Source organism: Protopterus annectens, chromosome 9.part0 (genome assembly GCF_019279795.1).
Source record: "Protopterus annectens isolate FY-2018-M chromosome 9.part0, PAN1.0, whole genome shotgun sequence".
In the NCBI taxonomy this organism is placed as follows: domain Eukaryota; kingdom Metazoa; phylum Chordata; order Ceratodontiformes; family Protopteridae; genus Protopterus; species Protopterus annectens.
Window position 1 is genome coordinate 72,579,595 of NC_056743.1, and position 27,076 is coordinate 72,606,670.

Genomic DNA, 27,076 nt, shown 5'->3' on the forward strand with positions numbered 1-27,076 from the left:
ACTGGTTTCTACCACAGTATAGAAAACAAGGTGATTAATGGGCTGGTTTAAGAACAAATGCAACACCACTTTTACAAAGACATGGGTGGGGCCTAGTAAACTTGTGTTCCTTATCAAAGAGCAAATATTTTTCCCTACAGAAAAAGACCTGCATGGGATTTTGTGTGCAGTTTTGCATTCCAGTAAAAGCACCTTGCAAGAGATAAACTTCAAAGCTAGTGAACCAGTGTTGTTCAAACAAAAGACAGGCAAGCCTGTCAGTCGTGAAGTTAAAATACTAAAGAGGAGAGGAATTTTAGGATTCAGCAAATAGACAAAACCAGATTAAGGGACTGCCTAACCAGTCAATGCTGGGCTACAGTACTGCCATCTACCAGGTCATAACTGCAAAAACAGCTGACATGTGCAGCTTAACTGAGGAACTGAGATCCAAACTAAAAAGGGGATGGTCTGCAACTCTCTCCTCTAGGAAATCGAATATTAGCTAAAACCTTGTCCTCCCCCATAGCACCTTTTTAAGCAGTGCCAAACTGAATGCATTTCCAAAATAGCAAATTAAAACCAAGGAAATCCAAAAGTGTTTCTGCTCAGTGCTAAAAGTCTAAAAATCTCTGGTCCCTAGAAATTCTCTTCACCCTAGAAAATGCTGACATCTGTGTGGTCACAAAGACATGGTTTAAAGCCAAGGACAGCACACCGACACTGCAAGGTTATAATGCCTTCCACACATTTAGACCAGCTACTACACACACAGGGACTAAACATGGAGGTGTCTCAGTTTACATGAAAAATAAATATACCTCAAAGTTGGTCAAACAGGACAATGCAATTGAGCTTCTCAATGTTCAAATTACAATAGGCAAAATCCAATACCAATTCCTTGGCAAGCTACAGGTCCCCTTCTACGACCCAGGGAATCCATACCATGCATTTAAACTTATTGTAAACACTCATCATCCAACCCATATTTCATGGGTGATTTTAATTACCCCACAACTGGGAATTACATTCGATACCAAAAGTAGAGGCACAGAAATTCCTGGATTTTTGTAAACATCAACTCCCTGGATCATGTCAATACACCAACCAGGGATGCAACATTAATGGATCTGGTCCTCACTAATATGGAGTGCTGTACATCCTCTAGTGTAATGTGTTCTCTGGTTAGGTTAGACCATAAAATGGTCTCCTTCAAAGTAAAAATAAAACCTGGTACCCCAGCTATCAATGGAATATTCATGAACTACTCTAACTTCCTACTATTAAGCAATAACCTGGCAAAATTTCAAGTCCCCCATAAACCCTGAGAACACTGCTGCCTACATCTATTCACAGACGCACTAGAGAAGCATGCTAATAATTGCATAGAGGCAGCTGTACCCACCAGGAAAAAAGTACAGAACTGACTCAAAAAAAAAACAAGTCACCCTGGAGGAATCATAACATCAATAGGCTGTATAAAAGAAAGAAGAAAATCATGGCAAAAATTAGGAGGTGCAGCACGCAGCAGGATAAAAGCATTCTCAAACTAAACAAACTCAGAGGACAAAGTCTACCAAAGTCAGACTTCAGGTAAATTTGGCCTCCCAGGCCAAGGTCAACCACTAGGCATTCTTTAACTATGTCCACAACCTTAATATGTGCAGAGCTCGCTGTAAATGGAGCCATCTGTACTAAGCCAGAACATACAGCAAGCCAACTGGCAGACAAAATTCAGCTCCAACTTTACTCCTCTATCCTTGTCAACCTTCCCTCAGGAAATACTATGAAAAGTATCTCCCCATGCTATCACTAGGGAATAGGTCCTTAATGCACTCTCACAGAACAAGAACACTGCATCAGTGGGTCCAGATAATACCACACAATGCCTTCTAAATAGCATGAAACAAGACCTATCAGGTCCTCTGAAATTGCTATTTAACAGTAGCCTCCAAACAAAAATGGAGATGTTGATTTAACAGTAGCCTCCAAACAAAAGAATGGAGACCAGCAACAATCATCCCTCTGCACAAAGGTGGTCCATCTACAGACCCTGAAAACTATACACCCCTAAGTCTCACTAGTCTCATATGCAAAGCCATGGAAAGAATTATCATGGAAATGATTAAGAATGACGCAGGAAACTGCCAGACATTGGACCCAATCCAATTTAGTTTTGCCAAGGGCTGGCAGACTTTTTTTAAAAGGTCACCAAAGCAATGAATGAGGGCAAAACGGTTCACATTGCCTACCCTGACCTGGCCAAGGCATTTGACACAATACCCCACTCAGGCATTGTTGACAAACTCAGAGGTTAGGTATAAACCCTTATGTCACCCGGTGGATAGCTAGCTGGTTCACAGACAGGACCCAGGAAGCTAGAATTTGGGGGGGGGTCCATCTCTTCAAACAGGCCAGTCACAAGCACAGTCTCTCAGGGTTTGATCCTGGGGCCTCTCCTTTTTGGCATTTACTTCTCTGAATTCAAGGCCAATGTCAATGGCCTCTGGCTGACAATCTGCAGATGATTGCAAAGTAGGAGCAGTCACTGAATCCTCCACTGACACAAATGTTCTCCAGGAAGGGCTAACACAAACAACTGATATCAGAGCCAAGGACTAAAACTAAATGCCAAGAAATGCATAAAAAGAAGTTATGTTCTTACCATAACGTTCCATCTTGTTGCCCAATTTCATTCAATTACCCTGGGGGTGATTTGGTTCCAATGCTCAGAGCTGACCGGTCACCTTCTTACAGCTTGAGACTTCAAACCTGAGCTCCTCCTACCTACCCATAATGCCCTGCTCCCCCCAAGTTATCACAGATCGAGTTTGCCAACAACAACATAGTGTTCTTAAAACACATTGACTACAATACAAAGATAAGGAAACAGATCTCCCAATAACAGAATTCCTGGAAACCTCTACTAGGCTTCCCAAACAAACTTTGGATGGGGGGGAGGGGGCGGGAAGATTAATGGAATTAAGTTGGACAACACAGATGGAATGTTATGGTAAGAACATAACTTCTTTATCTGATGTTTTCCACTTCATTCCATTAACCTGAGGGATAGAGTCCACAGCTACCACAATCCAGGGTGGCCATTAAGGCAGGATATTCCAGAGTACAGCAGAACCAAAAGCACTTCTACTCCTGGATACAAAGTCCAATTTGTAATGAGTGACAAAGCTATGGGGATTTGACCAAGTAACAGCAGCACAAATGTCCTCAATAGAAACTCTGGACCAGAAAGCTGCAGACATGGCCATGGACCTTGTAGAATGTGCTCTTACCAGACCTGGTAAAGGAATACCAAACATAATACAATCTTTCAACTATCTGGCCAAGAAAACGTTGGTCACTGCCTTACTTTTTTTAGTATTTGAAAAAGAAACAAAACTAATGACACTTCCTGAAGGATTTATTTATATGGATGTAAAAACAAAGTTTTCTATGCACATCAAGCATGTGTAAAGTGTGGGTTCCGGCGTGTAGATCGCGAGACAAATGCCCGCGAGCTACATCGCCGAAACCAGAAGGCCGCAGCACCGCTAAACCATAGAGCGGTGCTGCCGAAACGTAGATACGATGCGGAAAGATACGGCGGTGGGAAAACACACTAAGGCAAACACGCAGGCCGTCAACACATAGCGCGTACACGGCCGGCAAACACACGCTGATCGGTGCGATAAACAGCACAACGGTAGTGCTCCAAAACTGTTGCAAAAGCAGATATTAAACAAGTACTTACCCTCACAGCCCCAGTTGTCCACGCAAACACAGCAAACAGTCCCCGAGAAGCAGGAAGTAAAATCCCCATCACGTAGAGTAATGCACAGCACACTTTACCCGAGAAATGCTGCATAGAATAGCAGGTCATGTGTCAGGCTAAACCCTTAAAGGTACAGACAAAGCAGTGTCAGGGTCAATAGTCCACACACACTATAACCTAGGGAAACACCCGTTTGTGTACTAGTAGTAAGCATGTCACAGCAGGGGGTTTGTAGTATAGGACAAACCCAAATAACAGGCATGCCTGCAACAAACAGTACCTATCCTGCTAGAGCCCCTGAGTGCAGTTGTAAGTGTGAACATGCCAACCTGGCAAAGCATGACATACTAACCCAGTAGCAGGAGATATAGTAGCTGTAACCCATCTCCGACTCCACAGTAGTGTAAGACATGCAGGGTTTGCTAAACACGTCCAGTTGTCCCTGTTACAGGAGTATAGACAAGTACCCAGTCCCATGTAGGAAGACAAGGGTGCAAGACAGAGGTACCTCCCTATGTAACATCTGCCACTTAAACAGACACCAAGCCCTATACCGTGATTGGCTGGCAGCAACAACTGGGAGTTAAAGGGGGCTGGCACAGTACACACAGAACCTGTGCTCAATTAGGCATCGTGGACTCTAAACTGAGTACAAGCATACGGCAACCCCAGGGATGTGTTACCTGCAGACATTGCAACCATAGTGAAGAGGCAGTCAGGGATGGTTGGAGTGCACATAGCTGTACAGGGCCACTGTGACAGACAGAGTTACTACACATGGTATAAGACAAGGAGGTGTAAACCGAGTGGCCTACTGTCTGGAAGGGACTTTCTCCAAGTTCAGTAGTATATCCCATACCAAGCTCCACCGGCTGTGATGGATTCTGAGAGACCATCTACAAGTGCTGCAACCATGCTGGAATGTATGTATCTGTATAGCCCTGGTCTGATTGGCAACAGATACAGCACAGTGCCCAGCCAACGTGGCAAACCCATGCTGGTGGTGGAGGGTACCTCTACCATTTGGAGCGTGAGACACCACCAAAGCGGTACTGGGCATGTAGTGAGTGGAGGCGAAGGCATGCAGAGGGCGTGCCATCACTGTTCGCCAGGAAGAGGGTGAGGAATTGCTGAAATCACTGCCACACCAGCACGGCCCAGATGCAACAATGGCACAAGTGGCTACATTGCGAGCAGAACTGCGGCAGAGGCGGTAACTGGTAATGAATTGCGAGCTTGGTAATGCAGAGTGTGCTAGGCACAGCAGATGATAATGTACTGCAGGAGATGCCTTGTCGTGCAACCCTTGAAGAAGCATCACCAGAATGCGGCAGCAGGCACGGGCATCCATGGCTACACCTCCAGCAACCCTTGCAGATATTGATGCCAGCCAGTATCCACTCCGTAGTGGCAGCTTCATCCTTCGTAGAAGGTCGGATATGGATGGTACTGCTTCCTTGGTAGTACTTACCACAACACAGAACCTGACTGACCTGTGCAGGTCCGACATCGTTCTTGGTGATGGCACTTTTCCCACACGGGCTGATATATGTCGCCAGCTATATACATTACATGGCTGTATTGGCACCCCCACCTCAATGAGGATCGTACCCCTGGTGTACTGTCTCATGACACGGAAGTCGGAGTCTGCATACACCACTTTGTGGGAGGTGCTGAGGGGTATGGCTACTGACCAGGGATGCACTTTGTCACCACAGTATATTATGACTGACTTTGAGAAGGCAGCAATTCGTGCCAGCCGGAAAGCATTCCCTAGGAGTATTCTGAAGGGATGCCTATTCCATTTTGCACAGATCATCTGGCGACAGATCCAGCATCACCACCTTGTCGCCCTCTATGGCAGGGACACTGCTTTCTCCATTGCCATTCGCAAGCTGATAGCGTTGGCATTCCTACCTTTGGATGATGTTGTCCCTGCATTTCTGGACATTGTGGCTTCCTTACCAGAATGTGCTCAGCCGATTGGTGTATTTCTAGACCATCATTATGTCCGAGGCCGACCATGCAAGTATGCATCCCGCTGTTCAGTACAGACACGAATGCCATCGTCATACCCTCTGCGGTTCTGGAATGTGTCCGATGTCTCTGAGATGGACTTCCCGTACTAACAACCAGGTGGAGGCATGGCATCGTCGGCTGAAGGTATTACTGGGTCGCCCTACTGTACAGCTAGCTGACCTTCTGTGTGTTCTGCAGCAGGAGCAGAACCTGGCGGATACCCAACGTGAATCTCTTCTGAGGGGATGCCTGTAACACGCGTAAGAAGGCTATTGTAGTAAGGGGCGTCGCCTAAAGCACATCTTACAACATAAGTGTGACTACACTAATGTGCAGGATTTCCTCCGTGCTGTGGCACATTTCTACAAATTATGATGCTGTCTGGGTTTCGTATGCACCAAGCACAACACACATCACATTGCATATTCAATTAATAAAGGCTTTGCCCATAGCACACTGGTTCCATGGTACCACTTTCCTGCCCACGTGGCATGCTATCCCAGCAAGATTTTCCACTAACAATTGCACATGGTGGCTTCTAAGGGGGTGCACAGTGTATCACTGTGGTGGTTTGTATATGCCTCCTGTGGTTAGGGTGTAGGGGTTCCCTCAATTTTGACAGGGAATTGTCCACAGTCCTTTGTCACTGCAGTTAAATTGTCATCCTGCCATGTGTCCACATCCAGCTGTCTCACAGGTGGGTGTCGCACCGCCTAGGTGCCTGGACCCATAAAGTGTACTCTCCTTTGTTCTGATACTGAGGAAAGAAAACTGGAAGATTAACTGACTGGTTTAATGTTTGTCACTTTAGCCACCTTGGGTAAAACAGAAGGATTTATATGTACAGTAGCTCTGTCTCTGTGAAAAACTAAGACATTTTACAGAAAGAGCCTGCAGCTCAGACACTCTCCTAGCCAAGATAACAGCTACCAGGAAAAGAGTTTTCCGGGAAATGAATTTGAGATCTACAGTAGACAAAGGTTCAAACAGGGGATGCACCAAGGCTTGCGAAATCTTAGTATGATTTCAAAGAGGAGCAGGGTCCTTGACTGGAGGCCACAGCAGAAAGGTGCCCCTAAGAAAAGCCTTACATAACTTAGAAAAGGCTAAAGACGCTGAGTCAAAGCAAAAGTGGAAGTTAGAAAAGGCAGCAATCTGTACCTTGATTGTAGAATGACCAGCACCTTCCTTGAAAAGGGAAAGTCTAGAACTACTGAAATTGGTGCAGTAAAAGGATCTATCTGATACTGTTCCACCCAAAGGGAGAATCTTTTCCAGTTACTTTTGGAAGCCCTATGTGATGAAATCAAAATTTCTCGCATTGGAGAAGACAGCCTGGGAGATCTATCCATCATCGGAAGTGGAGAAGCCATGTGGTTAATTTCAGGGCCTGAATGTTGGAATGTGAATACTCTGACGGATGAGACAAAAGATCTGCACTTGGATCCAACTTCATCGTGGAGCAAACCAGATGAGACCAAAGAAGAGTGAACCAGGTTTGTTGAGGCCAAAAAGGGGCAATGAGGATCACTCGGCTTCGCAACTTGAGAGCTTTCTGTAGGAACTTGGAATCAAGGGAAGAGGAGGAAAGGTGCACAGTAGAAAGGAGGGCCAAGCATGAACCAGAGCATCCCTAGGGGACTGTCCCCGAGGAGGGATCAAGGCAAAATACTTGCTGCATTTGTTGTTGAGGGAGGACGCAAAGAGGTTGCAGCAAGGATAACCCCATTTCTGGAAGATTGCATCTGCCATGGACTGGTTCAGGGACTACTCATGAGGCATCAGCAGTACTCTGCCGAGTCTATTGGCTAGGATGTTGGATTCACCCGGAATGTGCGTTGCTACCAGAAAGTGGTTGGAAGAAATCACCCCTGCCAAACTGTCATCACTTCTCGACAAAGGGGGTAAAGACCTGGTTCCTCCCTGTTTGTTGAGGTACCAAACCACTGACATACTGTCTGTTTGTATAGCAATAGTCCCCTGAAGAAGAAAGATGTCTAGCTCTTGCAATGCTAGAAGAACTACTCTAATCTCGAGAACAATGACATGCAACTTGGTCTCCTGGGACGTTCATGTGCCTTGGACAGTCCTGCCCAGGCAATGCCCCCCCAAACTGGGAGGTGTCAGTGGTCAAGGTGGCAGTTAAGGAGGGGAGAATGAAAGGTCATCCCTGAGTAATCTCCGGGGACTGGATCCACCAAAGGAGAGAATCCCTGTACACACAAGATGGTTTGACGGGAAGGTTCAAGGGATTTCTGAGAAGAGACCACTGTACTGCTAGGGTCCACTGAAGAATACACATGTGAAAGCGTGCCATTGGGAGAAGAGTTATGGTTGCTACCATGGAGCCCAAAGCTCTTAGAATCAGACAGGCCGGGGGGTTCGCGCAGTCAAGATCTGGCTGACATGGGATCTCAGATTTCGCACCCTGTCCGATGTAAGATAAACGTGAGCCATCGTTATGTCTACATGTGCTCCTATAAAGTCTATGGTTTGAAGTGGATCCAGATATGACTTCTGCCAGTTTATAGTTATGCCCAGATTTGAAACTAGGTTGAGGAAGTAATCCCTGACCTGAAGGAGTAGATATCTGGTTGGGGTGGTGAGGAGCCAGTTATCCAGATATGGAGGTATCTGACAGCCTTGCCATCGCAGATGAGCTGCAACTATCATTAGATATTTGTTGAACACCCTGGGGGATGTGGTGATGCCAAATGGAAGTGCCTCATACTGGTAGAGACTGGCTCGCAGCCTGAAATGTAGAAAAGACCTGGAGCACCTGTCCATTTTGATATGGTAGTATGCATCCTTGAGCTCTACAGAGAGCAATCAAATTACCCATCTTCGGGAGAGGTAAAATGGATTGAATCATGACCAACCTGAACTTGATCAGGGGAACTTTTTGGATGACTCTTTTGCAGTAACTTTCTTATTTCTTGGGCAGCTTCCTCCCTCTGACTAGGTGGAACATTGGGGAGGTGAAATTTTTGTTCTGGAATGTCGGAAAAGGGAATGCAGTATCCTCTGGATACAATCCTTAGCACCCACTTATCAAGTGTGATGGCCTCCCAGGCTTCTGGGTGCAAGGAAAATCATCCCCCAACTGCTTTCAGATGAGAGCAGTTGAGTAACTGTTCAGGATCACTGGGAAGACTTGTCCAGGGCAGCTTTTTGAAGCCCTTCATTTTGTGGACCCCCTCGGCCATGCAGGCGGTGTCTACCAAACCTTCCTGGCCCCCCCGGGCATCTTCTGCTATCAGACTCCCTAGCCAAATAATGGAACACATTCCCCCCTCCCTTCGAAACACTCCAAACCACACCAACTTCTATTCCCTCCTACACTCCCACCTGACAACTAAATGGATATGCCCCGCTCCTCCCCCTACATGAGCCCCTCCTCACTCATCTTCTCTTTTTCCCAGCAATTACAGTCTCTCCCTTGCAACACCTGCAAACAACTCATCAATTCTGCTGATCACTGCTTGACTACTTTTCTACCCCCATCTTATTACTACTGAGGCTTGCTTCTTTCTCCATCCTTTGTTACTTTCTAAATGCCAAAATCGTATTTCTGTATGTGTTTTCCTAAAACTAGTCTACCTACAGAATGAATATCCACTGCCACTACAGGTACTCTGTATACAAATGTTCTCTCTCCATATCTGTGAACTGAACTCACAGCACATGCTGCTTCTACTCTGTATACATATGCAATATCTTCTTTTGTAAACAGTATTCTCAGCACGTTATATACTATGCTTGATATGCATGTTTGTAGTAGCGCATGCTACTCCTACTCTGTATACATATGCAATATCTTCTTTTGTAAACAGTATTCTCAGCACGTTATATACTATGCTTGATATGCATGTTTGTAGTAGCACATGCTACTCCTTCTCTGTATACTTATGTAATTTCTTGAAAATTGTCTTCTCAGCACGTTATCTACTATGCATGTTTGTTACTATTACTATTATTAAATGGAGCTTTTCTCCTTGGGTTTCCACTGGAAACGGGCTCTTCTCGGCCTAGTGAACTTCCCCGGTTATCAAACTGAAATAAAATAAATAAAAATAAATATACCCCCCCCCCCCGCCCTGTCTCTGGGGGACAAGTCTCCCTGAGTGCCCTGGAAAGACCCTGCAACTTCCAAAAACACATTTTCTTACTACTACACTGGTTCCTAGAGAAGGCTCATTGTGGAGTAGAGAAACGGATCCCGATGACAAACAGGGTCTTACCATCTTTCTCACTCTGGGTCAAGGTGTCGCGTACTGTGGGCCCAAACAAGGTGGAGCCATCAAAGGGACCATTAATGAAGGACTGCTTGAAAGGCTACACCAAAATCCTCATCCAGGGACGGCACTTAATGGCAATGCCGGAATCGGCCACCCTTGTGGTACCCTCCACAGTATGAGAATTCAGCCTCATGGATGCATTAGCTAGGGAATGTAGGGTGGCCAACCTAGAGGAAACAGACTCCCGTTCTTTGATATGTATGGACCCCAGGACAGAGCCAGAAAGTTCTTTAAGTCCCTTTGCACCCGTCTAAAATCAGATAAGTAATTCAATGCCCGAAGAGTAAAGGTAGATGAGGCATAGACCCTCCTACCAAATCTATCCAGAGCCTGGGTTTCTCTATTTGGGGGCTGGACAGAGGAGCTTTCCTGAGCAAGCTCCTTCTTGGTGGCTGCTGCCACAACTAAGGTATCTACCGGAATTCCTTTGGTCCAAAACTGTTTGTTGGCTGGGCACTTAAACTTTTATCTACACATTTGAGAATAGGTTCTACTGTATCCTGTTCCTTTCAAGCCCTTGATAACACCGGCTGGATTAGCAGGACGGCCGGAGGAGGGGGGATGGGATGGAGACCTCCTGGAAGGCACCAGCAGAGAAGAACCTGGCTTAACTTGGGCCTTCCAATCTGCATATATGGTATCCTTAAACAGAGGTTCCCTAAAGCAAAAGACTGAAAATTACTCCTCCTCTCACAAATATTCAGTGAAACAAGCTTAGGAAAATAAATGTCAGGCACAGGACATTTAAAAATGGACTTTAAGGGTCTAAGTTTCCTACAAATACTGAATCGTTCACAGGGCAGCTAAACACAGGGTTGTTTTTTTACTCCGCAATTAGTGTTCGTAGGTATCAGACTTCTATCCCATTACTCATCAAGTGCAAGTCAAATACACTAATGCTGGATGGAGAAACTGTCCACCGCAAAGAAAATGACCTCCAGATCCTCTGAATCCTCACAGAAGGCAAAGGGGCAGGAAGAATCTCCTGTCTGGGTGTGAATGCATATGGTCAAGTATATGGGGTTGACAATTCAATACAAAGGGCAACAGGTGCTGAGTGATGCAAAACTGGTGCTCAGATATAAAGCTATGAAACAGCAGCTTGACCGGCCAGGCCCAGTGCTGGTTACAGGACATGAGATCACAACAGACTTCAAATTCTGTCTGAAGTACAGGCCTTCAACTACACAGCATGATGCAGGATGAAGTGGAACATAGCTCTAGGCCAAGAGACTCTGGTCAGTCCCATCTGCTATAACTACTGTAGTCAGGTGATTCATGGGGACTTTCCAATGAGCAGGCAGTTACAAACATGATCTGGTTGAATACTTGGGCTAGGTGATGCTAAGATCCTGTGGTACAGTTCCTTATCAAGAAGGCCGCCACTGGGTGTACCTTTCATGGTGTGGAGCTACAGTGTGCTCTTCAGTTCTCTAACCTTTTGATCATGTTAAGGCAAAAGCCTGGGACTATACCAGAGACCCTACTGCCAATCCCTGAACTGGGCACTAGTAACTGGCACAATTTAAAGATTAATATGATAGCCAGGGGCATCCCCATTTCTGTCTTTGGACTGTCAGTTAAATGACTGGCACTTACAGCGGTGCTTTATGCCATGCTACCTTCCCAGGCAGTACAGATGCCTGTGCAGGTCTTGGCTCAGAACATTATGGTCACAAACACAAACTGCCCTACACACCAAACATATTACATTCTCTATGATGAACATCAGAGTGAAATTCCAAATGTGTGAGTTGCTGAAAACCTGGCAAGGTCAGAGACTTCTACTGTGGAATGCAATGTCACTGGGTACACCAGCTCAGACTGCAAGCATCCCCAGATTTGGAAGCTTAAAAGAAAACACAGCCAAAATAAAAAGAAGGAAGGAATAATAATCCACAGTTCTCTAAGAAGGGTCCCTAATATTCCAATAATTCTCTGATCAGATGTTTTTGAAGTATCTGTGCATCTGGCACTTTAACTCAGCAGGGTGAGGCTACAAGCTGTTAACATGGTTTATCCTGCAGTTCTGGGTTTCATTCTACCACATTCCATTTTTTTGGCATACAAGTAAGGTCCTTACCTCACAGACAAAAGGTGCAGGGTGTGATTCTAATCTTGGGTTACTGGCTAGGCTTAAAATGGCCCTTCAGGGCAGTTAGCCTACTATTCATCTACAAACATATGAAACCTATGAACAAACTGTACGACCCTTGAGTAGATAACTTTACCAGTCAGTGTTCATGGGTTTCCCATGAAAAATAACATATGTTCAGTGAACTTACCTGGTTAACAAATAAGAACATAGCTCAACATTTTTTTCTGTTTGTTATCTAAATGATAAAGCAATGTGGATATATCTAACCAACTCCAGAGATCAATACTTACCTTAAGATTGTAGGACTTCTGTGGTGTTACATATAGTATGGAAAGGAATAAGTGAGAAAAAGCCCTACACCTCATGATGGCTGTATTGCCATGTATCCAAGAAGAATTAAGTACAAACCAAGCGGAATCAACAAAACCAGTCCAAGACCGTTAGTGAAGACAATAATTCGATAAAAAGCAAATCCTTTATTCGGTAGGTAGGTAATAAATCCAAAACTCGTCAAATGGAAAACAGCAGAATCAGACAAGCGCTTTCGCTTGGATAATTCCAAGCTTTATCAAGTCAGAAACAGTTACATTCAGAGAAAACTACCGTTTAAATACATATTCTAATTAATCACATGTTTGATTCAGACGAGATCACGTTTCAGGAAATCTTTTAAACATGTCATATAAAAAATATGTGTCTGCAAATCTTGCAAATATGCATAAAAAATTGTTGAAATATACACTCCATGTAAAATATAAAACCAATAAGCCATATTAATGACATAGTGAAAAAATGTTCATGGATAATCCAAATAGGGGGGTGTGAGGGGGTGAAGATGTGTGTATAAAAACCAAGTGGGTTCTAAATTCAAAGGGAACTACATGGAATGAGAATGTGTGGGTTGCACATTTACAGTCATGACAGAGTGGTGTTGCAATATACCTAAATAACATCTATTATATTTTACATGGAGTGTATATTTCAACAATTTTTTATGCATATTTGCAAGATTTGCAGACACATATTTTTTATATGACATGTTTAAAAGATTTCCTGAAACGTGATCTCGTCTGAATCAAACATGTGATTAATTAGAATATGTATTTAAACGGTAGTTTTCTCTGAATGTAACTGTTTCTGACTTGATAAAGCTTGGAATTATCCAAGCGAAAGCGCTTGTCTGATTCTGCTGTTTTCCATTTGACGAGTTTTGGATTTATTACCTACCTACCGAATAAAGGATTTGCTTTTTATCGAATTATTGTCTTCACTAACGGTCTTGGACTGGTTGTGTATTGCCATGTATGCTAACAAGAAGTGCTGCTTAACTGAGACAGTTCATAGCACAGAATAAAGTAGAACCATATACGACCAAAACACATGAGATTAAATTAACATCCCATATTCTGGAGAAGCCAGCTCATCTGAGGAGGGAGGTGGATGATGAGATGCTGCTTGAATGACTTTCACTGGTGGCAGCAAAGGGAATGCTCCTCAGAAGCTTGTCTGCTGATACTGCATCCCCACTGGAGAACAGAGACCAACTGACAAGTGTCACCCACTTTGAAGTCTGCAAGGCTGATGAGAGGCTACATCATTAACTTAAGTGAATGATATCCTAATGCCATGCCCACTGCATACTCACCCATTTCAACACTCACTGAGGTATGCTTATAAACCACAGGCAGAAATCCCCGTGGATGTCTCAATGTTGGCTGAACTCTAATAATTTCTTGCCCAAAAGTGGAATTACTGGACAAGGTAGAGATAATTCAGATAGTTGGTAAGTGTGAGACAGAAAACAAAAGTTATATACTTACCATAATGATAGCTCCATGTTTTCTCTTTCCACCTGTGGCTTTCCAGATCCGACTCAGATCCAAGACCAGCCATTTTGCAAAGACTTCAGCCTGCCAAGCTCCAGAACGCCAGAGTCTGCTGTGTCTTAACTACCCTTGACATTTCGGACACAATTTCAAGATGAAGTCTGGTCAAGTGAGCAAGACAGTTCAACTCCTTCAGTGCAAATGTGGCTGAGGCAGAGCAGTGCTTCCCCTACCAGTCTGATGCCCAAGACTACCTATTTGTGAGATGAACAGCGAACTCTCTTCTGAGATGTCCAGGCCACCACCACCACAACTGCATCAGTGGCTGGACCCTTACTACAGTATTGCCAGTCCTTGGGAGGGGTTAGAATCTTGTCCAGTCTCTTTGGGACAGGTTCCATTATACTGGGCTCCTTCCACAGCTTCTGGGACACAAGGTCAATAACAGCATTCAGAGGGGGAACCACCCAGGACATGGAGGGACCCACCCTGAAGGTCTCCAAAAATACAGACTCCTCTGGAGATGGGGCTTTGATAGTCCAACCTCTGAGAAAAGCAGTTCCAAAAGATGCCCAAAGGATGCAACCATGTGGAGGGGGGGGGGGTGTTAGAAATACCACTCCTTCTTCAAGGTCAGTATCCTTTGGTGAGGGATTCTTCAGAACAATCTAGGTGCTTCTTCTTGCCCAAAACTTCACACCTTGGAGAATCTGTGAGGGGGGGGGGTGAGACTAAGAGGCCAGGGGACCCTGAAGGTAGGGCAGACTGAAGACCAACCAGAGTGGACTGTCCCAGAGCAAACTGAAGCATGTCCACAAAAGCAGACTTCAAAGATAGATGGATACAGATTTTAGTTAGCCACTCCTTCTCCTTCCAGGAGAATATTTTCACTATGATGTCAAAGGAAGAAAATGAAGTAGACCTACCGGAACCATGTTCACCTAGGATCTGAGGATTCTAAGGGTAAACCAGACTCTGGAGCCGCTCCAATCTGTCATAATGCTGACTGAAGCCAAACTGTCAAGGGCAAAGGCACCAAGTGGGTGGGTTGATCGCAAAACCAGAATCAAACACAACCTGTAAACCCCCATCTCAATAAGTCGGCTCTGAGGCCAACTCACCTCAGATGTGGCCAGAATCGAGGAAACAAAGGTAGGGGTATAGAAGCCAAAATCATCCATGCCATCAGATCTGACAAAGGGAGGAAAAGCAACCAGGTCAGAGGATCTCGAAACAGTACGGCCCAAGGCAGGCAACCAACTTAAAGAAGCCAACTCCTCGAGCTGAAGACCAGAAGTAAAGGGTATCAGCCCTAACTTCATCTGTGCATGCAAAAAGGACTGCATCAGCTGTTCTAACTCAGCCGGTCTTAAACTCCTAACCAAACTATAAGACTGAGCCGACGAAGCCACTGCTGGAGGCTTGGAGGATCCCTTATGGGACAGCTCTGATGACCAAACCCAAACCGGAGAAGCTCAGCTCACGGACAGAGAAGGAGACGACTCCAAAGAGGACTCCTGTGTAGCAGAAGGGGAGAAAGGAAAAAAAAGTCCTATCCAAGGAAGCATTGCTTGCAGATATCACTGATTCAATCAGGTTAGAGGTGTCAAAGCTGAAAATGGAGACAAAACCACTGGAGAAGCCGGGAGTCCTGGGATCTTTGGATCTGGCAAACCAGAAGAAGAGGGGACTGATTCATTTTGGTCCCCCCTTGTAACATTTGGGTTCTGTAGAGCCCTGCTTATTACCCCAATCACTCATCTCTCTAGCTGGAAGAAACAGAAGAAGAAGAGTTGTCAGCCAGCAACAGTCCTTTGAGGAGCAAACTGGTTCTCTCACTGACAGCACATGTGACGAAGCACTCTGAAATAGCACACAGTGACTCAAGGTGAACAGTCCACAGACAGTATACACACCTGTCATGGGTGTCCTGAGAAGGGAGCTTATGACAAGCTACACACATTTTAAAACCAGTATCCATACTGGAAAAAGCTTCTCCAGTCTACTGCAGAAACTACTACACTAATCCTACAGTATAAAATAGAAAAAAAACTAATTGCAGAGTATAAAATAGAAAAGACTAATCCTAGAGTATAAAATAGAAAAGACTAATCCTAGAGTATAAAATAGAAAAGACTAATCCTAGAGTATAAAATAGAAAAGACTAATCCTAGAGTATAAAATAGAAAAGACTAATCCTAGAGTATAAAATAGAAAAGACTAATCCTAGAGTATAAAATAGAAAAGACTAATCCTAGAGTATAAAATAGAAAAGACTAACACATAAATTACAACAACCACTAGCGCCACTAGAAACACACTAGGCAGTAAAAGACCACTAACAAGAATAACACATCCAACCCTAACACATATGCTGAAAAAAAAAAACTAACCCACACTAGAAAGACAGAAAAAACAAGGGTAGAGAAGAAGAGGATAAATAACACTCAAAAATATGCAAAAATTGATGCTGTCCAATGAAGCAAATCACCAAGCTGTTGTCCAGAAATGGAGGCAAACAAGATATGGGATATTCTGAGTTGTGTGAGGAATTGTGTGGACAGGAGGTGCAGCTTGTTGGGCTGAAGTGTTTGGAATACAGCCAGACTCGGTTCAGAGTCAAATCTGATAACCCAAAGGTTGAAACCACATGGAAAAGACATCAGATACAATATTCTTAACAGTGTGATGGACAAAGTGATCAATAAAGTTGCTACTGCATATACACAATGGCACAAATGCATAGGAAAAGGCATTTCTATTTAAGAGGACAAACGGACATTATCCTGCTGAAAGACAGATGCATGGGTGAATTGTGACTTGCTGTCAAGTTTCATAGGTGGCACTATCTACACTATATGAAGCCTAATAAAAGATGAAATGGCTGAGCTGAAATAACATGGCCAACTACATATAACATAACTTACAACTCAATCTAAACCACAACAAACTATCCCATCACTTATAAATAACTTAACTGACTCATTGTCTGAACTGTGCACACCACAACACTACAACAAAGTTTGACAAAGGCACAGAAAAACAAAACAATTAAGACACTAAGAAGCTTGCATTGAAAATACTTACACAAGCCTTGGTAGTGTGACAGCTGCTGGTATATCTGTTTCATTCTCTCCACATTTAGCCTGCTGGCCTCTCCATGATTCACCATTGGACAAGGATAGTGGACACCCACAATGCATCTGGCTTCATTCTGAACAGACTCAGGGGCTGTCCAGGGCTCAAAAATGTACTTGGTTGGGTAATTTTTTAGGTGTGGTAGATATCTCCTAAACAGGGACAATAAATATGCATGCATGGTTAAACATGTGGGATGTACTTCAAGTACTGAAGCACAGTGGCATGAATCTAGTCAATCAAACAAAACAAATCTTTCTCTAGACAGGCAGGAGAAACAATAAATATGTTTATGTCCTTTACAGGTTAGATGTTTATGACTTATGCAGCTATTATATTTTTAATTTCATAAAACATAAATACGTGTGTATATATATATATATATATATATATATATATATATATATATATATATAAAATTATACAATGCAAACTGTGAAAACCAACTGTATACATCTGGGATATCCTTACTTCATGCAAACACAAAAAACAAACAGTTTTTTTGCAAGGTGCAAGCGCCCCTGTACCCACTTATATAATTATGTATACTAACTCTTAAATCGCACAATCCCCAGTGAAAGGGAATATTCTCCCACACAGAGAATGTCGATCAAGCATTCATACTGATTAGCTGCATACATAGACCAACTTTGGTCAATCAAGTAGCTGTCTACCAGATTCAGGAGTCCCATAAACACACACACATGCACACACATGTATAACATATTGTGTATATACATACACATGCACACACACAAAAAAAAAAATATATATATATATATATATTTTTTTATTTATATTTAAAAATGTACTGCTCCCTACTGAAATGTTGGCATTCATAATGCAGACTGTCGAAATGCCAAAAAAATATTGGAAATGCAGGAGATGAGAAAATCTTGAAAACTGCTCTTCTCCTTTAAACTTCTTTTTCTGCAAGAGGACAAGCTCCCCCAACTAAAATACAACTAGTCAGAGATCATTATATCTCAGCAAAAAGGGAATATTCTGAGAAATGGCAATCTCAGACTTAGTATATGTAAGACTCTCTTTTCAGTCAGTCTCTGTGTTTCAGGACTCGCTCCAGTGGGTCTTGATCTTTCAAATGATTACCATATATACTTTATCATCTATCTGTCTGTCTGTCTGTCTGTGTCTGTCTGTCTATCCTTTGTTGACCAGGTTAGTCCCACTATGCTAGAAACCTCTTTTCAAAAGGGATACAAGGTGGTATTTAGGGTCTGTATTATTTAGACGAAAAATCAAAATTTCGAATGCTCACATGAGCGTAAATGCAGAAATTCGAAACAGCTATTGTGGGGGGCTGTGCCCCCTGTTAAATATATACTCCAACTACGAGATTGCACTTCCGTGAGGAAAGGGCAAATATTCCGATCCTCACTGTACTGCAATCCAAAAAAATAAACACCGAATTTCTGCATTTACGCTCATGTGAGCGTTCGACATTTTGACTTTTCATCGATCTAAAGAAAACCCAGTATTTATGCTACTGAGGAAAATTTGGCCACGGCTCTGCGGGACTTCCCAATTGCTTACATTTTGTTTTGCATCAGGACCACTAGGTGGTGCTGGGGGCTACAGATGACATGGTGGTGAGAAATTCAAGATGGAGAATGCCATGAAAGAGATGGAGCAATGTACATTTTGGAAGAAGCAGATCAAAAAAACTAAAAACGCTGAAGATGAGGAAATAGAAAAAAGTAAATTATCAACACTGGAATCACGGAGTTTGACAGAGCAAGGTGTACTGGAGATTGTAGCATATGGATAAGGAAGCAGAAGAAATGACAGCTTCAAATAGAAAATGTGTGGCTTTTGGTGATGCAGGGGCAGAAAATATTGGTGTTAGATCAGCTTGTGGAGTAACTTGCTTTAAGGGCACACCCAGGCAACAGGGTATAAAAAAAACTATTATATCAATGCTGTAAGAATGGGAAAACAAAAAGATGCGGAAAAAAATCAGACTATGTGAGCAACTCAGAATTAAGAAACCTATGATAAAAATTCAAACAAAAAAAATATTTTCATTTAAACAGATATATGACATTTGGACAAAATCAGTTTGCTTTTACAATTTAGTACAAAAGACACAAGATCCTAACAGATTTGTGGACTGAGGACTTCTGTGAAGTGACTTTTGAAACCTTTGGTTATTAAAAAAAAAAAAGTCATGCCTGAGATGGGGACAAAACAAGAGATGGCACCATGGAAGGACAATACACATAACACATACATATCAATAGGAGGAGAAGTAAAAGAAAGGTTGGAAAAAAGAAGCAAAAGGATGACGTAGCAATACTAAGACTCAATGTGAACAGCATTAGAAACGAGATCGGGGACTAATGGAAAATGAATGGTGAAAGAAGGCCAAAGCAAAAATTATATGTCTATTAGATACAAGATGGATTAAAAAAGAATGTTTAAAATAAAATCACTGGAAGGAAATACAATTGCATACTCTGCAGGAAAACAAGATTGTTCGGTTATAGAGATTTTGATAAGTAAGAAAGACATTACAGGTTACAAAACTATTACCGGGTAGGATGGTGATGCGTAACATAAGAAAAGGAGAAAGATGAGTAAGATTATTTGCAAAGTGAGCATGTGCAAATATGACAGACAGGAAATATATTGGAGATCTTAAAAATATGTTTTGCTTCATATTTGTATTATGATGATATGAGATTAACTGGAATTTAAGGAAGTAGAAGGGAAAACTTAACACATGATGTAAATGTACTGAAGGAAGTTCTAAAATGTGGAGGACTACAAGTAGGAAAACAACAGAATGGACTTATCAGATGGATATTTAACACAGATATAGATTGCATAATATTTTCTAATGGAATGGAAGAAACAGAGGTGCGCAAATTGCTGAGTTTTCTGAACACAGAGTGTGGGTAAGAATAGGTGAGAGTAAAAAGATAAAGGAAGGAAAAAGAATAAAAAAGGATAACTGGTGAAGTTAGTATGAAAGAAGAAATTAAGCTGGAGCATAAGAAATCAATGGAAGAACATATGACAATGACAGAATTTTATGAAACTGAATGGTCCGTATGGTAGACCGTGTTTAAAGAAAAGTATAAGAGTGTTTTAATGGTGGAAATAGAGTAAACAAAAGAAAAGGGGAATGTAAGGAACAACGGAAGACCTTCAAGTAGAAATAAAAAACAATGAGAGGTAGTAAATTATATGATAAAAAAAATGTTAATCATTTAGGCAAATATTTTTCTTAGACGCAAGAAAGAGGAGGCACCATCTTATTTAGGAATACAAATGAGAATAAAATGAAAAAAGAATGGATGCAATTTATGATGAAGAGCATGAAGCAAGATATAAACAAAAAGAAATCATGGAAGTGGGAATATTTGTAGATAAAATGTATTTGAAGAAAAGTTGAAAAAGAGGAAGGCAGGTAAAAAAATAAGAAGTTATGTACCTACCATAACGTTCCATGTTAGTTGTCTTCTTCTCGCCTTCTTTCTTGCTGGATGGGTTTGGAGCCGAACCTCGGCTCCGACTCGGCCAATACTAAAGCTCGAGAGCTAATTCCACCGGCTCGAGGCTCCCCTATATCCCACAATGCTAGGCGGTAACTACTCAGATCTCGTTTGATAGCTATACCAAGCAATCCTATTCTCCATAGAATGGAGTCGGGAAACCCACCTCAAACAATCTGCGTAAAGGAAAGGCAGACCTCAGTAAAGATAGAAGAGGTGGGAGAACGTGTGGGAATGACAACTTTCGGAAGAAAACACAAAAAGAATTCCGGTCGGTCTGTCCAGGCTTGGGGGAAGGAGGGTGGGACGCAAGAAAGAAGGCGAGAAGAAGACAACTAACATGGAACGTTATGGTAGGTACATAACTTCTTAATGTTAAGTTGTCAATCTCGCCTTCATTCTTGCTGGATGGGACCGCGTCCCTAGCACCTTATCCCAGGTGGCCTATCGGAACAGACTCTTGAGAACAGTGGAACCAAATTTGGCACGGCTTCTGGAAACCATGTCCAATTTGTAATGTGAAATGAATGTATGAGGAGAAGCCCAGGTGGCCGCTGCACAAATTGAATCTATTGGCAACCTGTCCTGAAAAGCTACGGATGTAGCTAATGCCCTAGTTGAATGAGCTCTAGGTTTTGAGGGTAGTTTTTGATGTCTGATCTCATAGATGAAGGTAATTGCAGAGGTGAGCCATCTAGAAAGGGATACTTAATGACTGGAAGGCCCAATTTACCTTTCGCATATGACAGAAACAATTGATCAGATTTCCTGAATTGTTTAGTCCTGTCCAAGTAATACCTCAGTTGGCGATGAACATCCAAAAAATGTAGCTTTTGTTCCGACCTGTTTGAATAGTTAGGGAAAAAAACAGGGAGATCAATAATTTGGTTTAGGTTAATTTGAGAAGAAATTTTAGGCAAAAAGGATGGATTAGTACGGAGGGATACCCTGTCTTTGTGAAAAACTAAGTAAGGAGGACAACTGCACAGAGCATGGAGTTCGGATACTCTTCTCGCTGAAGTTATAGCTACCAGAAAAAGTGTCTTCCAAGAAAGCAACTTCAGAGAACATGAAGCCGCCGGCTCGAAGGGGGGAGGAATTAAAGATGCCAGAACCAAGTTCAAATCCCATTGAGGCGGGGGGTCTTTGATTGGAGGTTTGAGAAGAAATACACCCCTTAAGAAGGCTTTACAGAGTTTGTGAGCCATGATGCTGGATTCTGAAACACCAACATGAAAATTTGATATGGCAGCCAATTGAACTCTAATGGTTGATGCAGAAGATCCTAAATGAAAGAGTTCTGCTAGAAAGTCTAAAATAGACTGGATAGGTGCAGTAAAGGGATCTATGTTTTTCGATGATGCCCAGAAGGAAAAACGTTTCCATTTGCTACTATAAATCTTCCGGGTAGAAGATTTATGAGAGGCTATCAAGATATCTCGGACCGAGCGAGGTATTGAGGGAAGCCTGGCTAAGGTTGGAATCGGAGAAACCACGCTGTGAGGTTTAGAGAAGACAGTGATTGGTGCAGCTGACCCGATTGATGGGTAATCAGATCTGGTACTGGGTCCAGATGCCAAGGCTGCTCCAAAAGGTAACGATGAAGAAAGGGAAACCATATCTGTCGAGTTCCTAAGTAAGGGGCAATGAGGATCATTGTCACTCTCAAGGCGATGGCTTTCTGAATTAGTTGAGGTATCAGTGGAAAGGGGGGAAAGGCATACAGAAGTCCCAGGGGCCAATCGTGGACTAGAGCGTCTCTGGTGGGATGGCCTGGTAACGGGAAGAGAGTGAAGAAGTCGTGACACTTGCCGTTTTGGGGAGTAGCAAAAAGATTGCAGCAAGGCTGGCCCCATCTTAGGAATACTTCTTCTAGAACTGACTTCTTTAGAGACCACTCGTGTGGCATGAGAATTGCTCTGCTCAATTTGTCTGCAATAACGTTGGATTTCCCGGGAATATGCGTTGCTATCAGAAAACGCTGAGAAGAGATCGCCCATTGCCAAAGTCTGAGTGCCTCTCGACATAAAGGGTATGATCTGGTTCCGCCTTGTTTGTTGATGTACCACACTACGGACATGTTGTCCGTTTGAATTGCAATAGTCCCAGTGGGAAGAGAGTCGTGAAGGGCTTGCAATGCTAAAAGCACTGCTCTCATCTCTAAGACATTTATGTGCAAGTGGCGCTCGAAAGGTTGCCACGTGCCCTGGACTGTCCTGCCCTGATAATGCCCCCCCCACCTGATCAGGGAGGCATCTGTTGTCAACGTGGCAACTGGGAGGGGAAGAGTGAAGGGTCTTCCTCGGAGAAGTTGAGGTGATGTGATCCACCAAGACAGTTGATTCTTGCATGCTTGAGTTATCAATATGGTATGGGACATCGGGAGCTGTTGAAAGGACCATTGAGTAAACAGCATCCATTGGAGGATCCTCTTGAAAGCGAGCTAAGGGGAGAAGGGGAATAGCTGCTGCCATGAGCCCTAGTACCTTCAACACCAGTCTGGCTTTGACTTTGACACATTGTAAGAGAAGGGACACTTGGTTCCGAATGTCTGACACCCTCTGCTCTATGAGTCTGGCTGAAAGATTCCGTGTATCTAAGGTGGCGCCTATAAAAATAATTGACTGACAAGGCGACAAGGCAGATTTTTCGAAATTTATCGAAATGCCTAGAGCTTGGCAAGATTGGATGGTGAAGTCCCTGGATAGGAGAAGCTGATGTCTGGTGGAGGCAGTAAGGAGCCAGTCGTCCAGATACAGAAACACCTGGAATCCTTGACGTCTCAAGTGAGCCGTGACCACTGCCATGCATTTGGTGAACACACGGGGGGCTGTAGTGAGACCAAAGGGCAGGGCCCTGAATTGGTAGTGACTGGCTCCCAGCCTGAAGCGGAGATATCTCCTGGAGCGTCTGTTCATTTTGATGTGGTAGTACGCGTCCTGAAGATCTATCGAGCACATCCAATTGTCCTGACCCAAGAAGGGTAGAATGGACTGTAGCGTGACCATCCGGAATTTCGTTTTTTTGACAAACTTGTTTAAGTAGCTAAGATCCAGTATGGGTCTCCAGTCCCCTGTTTTTTTTGGTACCAAAAAGAATTTGGAGTAGATTCCGGATCCTTGCTGGTCTACCGGGACTGATTGGATGACTCTTTTTGATAGCAGCTTTGAAATTTCTAGTGCTGCTTGTTCCCTTAGACCGGGTGGAACATCTGGAAGGGATCTTTTTGGTTGGGTTGGAATGTGAATGAAGGGAATTTTGTAACCCTCGGATATGATCGATTGTACCCATTTGTCTTGAGTAAGGGAAAGCCAGGCTTTTGGGTACAGTGATAACCTTCCCCCGACTGCCTCTGAAGGTGGACAGCCGGGCAGCCCCTCAGGGGTGCTGGAAGGGTTTGTCAGAGAACATTTCTCTGCTACCCTGGTTTTGCGGACCTCCTCTGCCTCTAGGGCGGCGTCTATTATTATTCCCCCCTCTGCCTCTAGAGGGGATCGACCTTGTGCGTCAGATGAGACTCCCTGGGATTGTTTGCGGAACCACATCTTTCCTCCCCTTTGACCTTTGGGATAGGGTCTAGAAGGGGTAGAAAAACGGACTCCTACAGCAGAGAGAGTCTTACCTTCTACCTCGCACCTGGTCAATGTATCCTTCACCTGTGGACCAAACAAGGATGATCCATCAAAGGGAGAATTGGTGAAGGACGCCTTGAAAGGGTCCACAAAGTTGCATAGCCGCATCCAGGCGTGACGTCGTAAGGCAACGCCTGTGCCTGCGGCTCTACTCGCCCCATCTGCTGCATACGAGACCAGCCGCATGGAGGAGTTAACGATGGAATTTAGGGTTGCCAACTGGGAGTTCATTGTGTCTTTGAACCCCTCAGCTGTAGGATCCTTCATCAGTTCACCCATATCCTTGAGTAAATCTCTTTGGAGACGAGTGAAGTGGCATAAGTAGTTCAGCGACCGCAATGAAAAGGTCGCTGACGAGAACATCCGCTTGCTGTACCTGTCCATGGTCCTAGATTCCTTATTAGGAGGATGGACAGGAACCGAAGGATCAGCTAACTCCTTCTTTGTGGCCGCAGCCACCACCATGGCATCAACAGGGACACCTTTGGATAAAAACTCTTTGTCTTTGGGGGCAGTACTAAATTTGGATGGTCTCCTCGGGGTGGTTCCACTGAGTCAGGAGCCGTCCAAGCCTTCCTTGCCACCACTTCCATAAGTGGGTCAAAGGGAGGGGACACCCAGGAGGTAGAAGGGCGAGAACCAAACGCCTCAAGATACACTGACTCATCCTCCGAAGGATTAAGGGCTGGCCAGTTCCCCCTCTGTTTCAGGATCTCAAAGATGTCAGCAAAGGAGACATCCTCAGAGGGGGATCGAGGGGACCCTTCGGATTCCTCTAAGTCAGTGTCAGAGGTGATAGACTCAGGGGAGTCAATGTGCTTCCTCTTGCACTGCCTCTTCCTTGGGGGATCTCCTGCAGGGTCAGGAGAGGCCTCGGAAGAGGAGGAAATTCCCAATGGGGAAACTTGAGGAGTTGGCTCTCTGCGGTCTGGGACAAGGGGGTGAGTAGAAATCACCGCAGGCACTGTAGATGGAGGGGCTGAAGGAGCTGACTGTGGGGCAGAACCTGGTTCTAGCATGCTCCGCATGACCTTGAAGGCACCCCTGTCAGGCAAGGCCCGAGGCCCTCGCTCCAAAGAGACAAGGACCTCCCCCGGCACCGACAGAGACGGCTCCGAAGCCGATGTCGGAGCCGAACTCACCAACGCCAAAGCCCCGAGAGGGAGAGCGGGGTCGGACAAGGGTCCGATACCACTCGCCCCCTCGGAGCCGACGAGGGAAGCCCGGCGCTGAGATCCCTCCAAAGAGGCGATCGGGGCAGACGACAGAGCCGAAATGGAAGGTATCGGATCCGAAGCACCGACAGTCATGGCTCCGACAAGCCTTGGCTCCGAACTCGAAGGAGTCGGAGGAGGAATGTATTGAGGAAAGGGAATAGCCACTGACTGGTGAGTCGGGCTATGCAGCATTTGGGCCAGTGCCTCGGACTTGAGAAGTCTACTCACCACCCTTTGCAAATCATGGTCTGATAATCTGGAAGACCGAGAGGAATGAGTTTTGTGACTTTGTTCCGAAAGGAGAGGGGATCCTGGCGCCGAGTGCACGGATCCGATAGAGGGGGACCTGGACCTCTTTCTCGAATGTGGCTCCGATAAGGGTATCGGAGCCGACAAAGTCTCATCAGCCTCGGCTCCAGCCAGAGCCGAGGCTTAGAAACATCGGCTCCAGCCGGAGCCGATGTCGAAGCCGGCTTAGACTTCTCAGCAGTCGACTCAGGAGCAGGAGCCGACTGCTTGGAAGTTTTTGAAGGCTTCCCCGACACAGATTGAGTCGGGGGGCCTTCAGGCTTTAATAAGCCCCGCAAGATAAGTTTATTCTTGCGTTCCTGCAGGACTCTAGGGCTAAACCCATGACAAAAAGCACAAGAGTCCTGCAGGTGCAAAGGCTCCAGGCAATACACACAAGAAGTGTGACCGTCTGTCAGAGACATTTTCTGACAGCACGAGTTACACTTCTTGAAGCCAGAGACCTTGTCTTTAGACATAGTGAAAAAAGAGAGGCTAACACACACAAACACAATCCGGACACTCTCTACAGAAAAAAATTATTAATGTTAATACAGAAACGCACACACACAAGCCCCTACAACACTAATCTAATAAAGGACTAGGGCGAGGGAAGGGCCGAAGGCCTAGAAGAAGGGTAAAAAGGGAGGAGGGCTCGACAAATAGGGGTCGATATATCTAAAAGTTAAAATTAAACTAAAAAATATGTATTAGAACTAAGAGGGGGTTATTAGCAATACCTAAAAGTAAATTTGAACTAACCTGCCTGAGCCGGTACAAAAGCGCACCTTGTCAGCTATAGCGGCAAATGAGATCTGGGTAGTTACCGCCTAGCATTGTGGGATATAGGGGAGCCTCGAGCCGGTGGAATTAGCTCTCGAGCTTTAGTATTGGCAGAGTCGGAGCCGAGGTTCGGCTCTGAACCCATCCAGCAAGAATGAAGGCGAGATTGACAACTTAACATTATCTGATAACTGAGACAGAAGTGGAAAAGAAGATAATTACGGAAGAAGTGAAAGAAATAAAAGATGGGAGAAAACAGCCAGCACCAAGATCATACAGACTAAGGGTACTTTTCCGTTAATGGGGCAACAGCTTTCTTGCTGTTGTTAATGGTGTTGTCGTAAAGACGGCTGTATTTTGTACGGAAAGATGTTGCTTGCATAAGATCAAAATAATTTGCACAGATTTACTGCAATATTCTGAAAAGGACATTTGAATTAAATTAAAAGAGAAAACAAAGAAACTGGCAGGGTTTCTGAAAGGGGGACATACATGCAAACGTGATGCT

General features: G+C 44.1%; 1 protein-coding gene across 2 annotated transcripts in view; it reads right to left on the minus strand.

Annotated features, from left to right (window-relative positions):
• The window catches only part of CRY2 (cryptochrome circadian regulator 2), a 526,322-nt gene that overhangs the window by 139,124 nt on the left and 360,122 nt on the right, over positions 1-27,076 (minus strand). For both annotated transcript variants that reach the window (XM_044082571.1, XM_044082570.1), the window contains exon 9: positions 17,080-17,282. In XM_044082571.1, the coding sequence (XP_043938506.1) occupies positions 17,080-17,282 (203 nt within the window). The remainder of the gene's footprint in view (positions 1-17,079; positions 17,283-27,076) is intronic.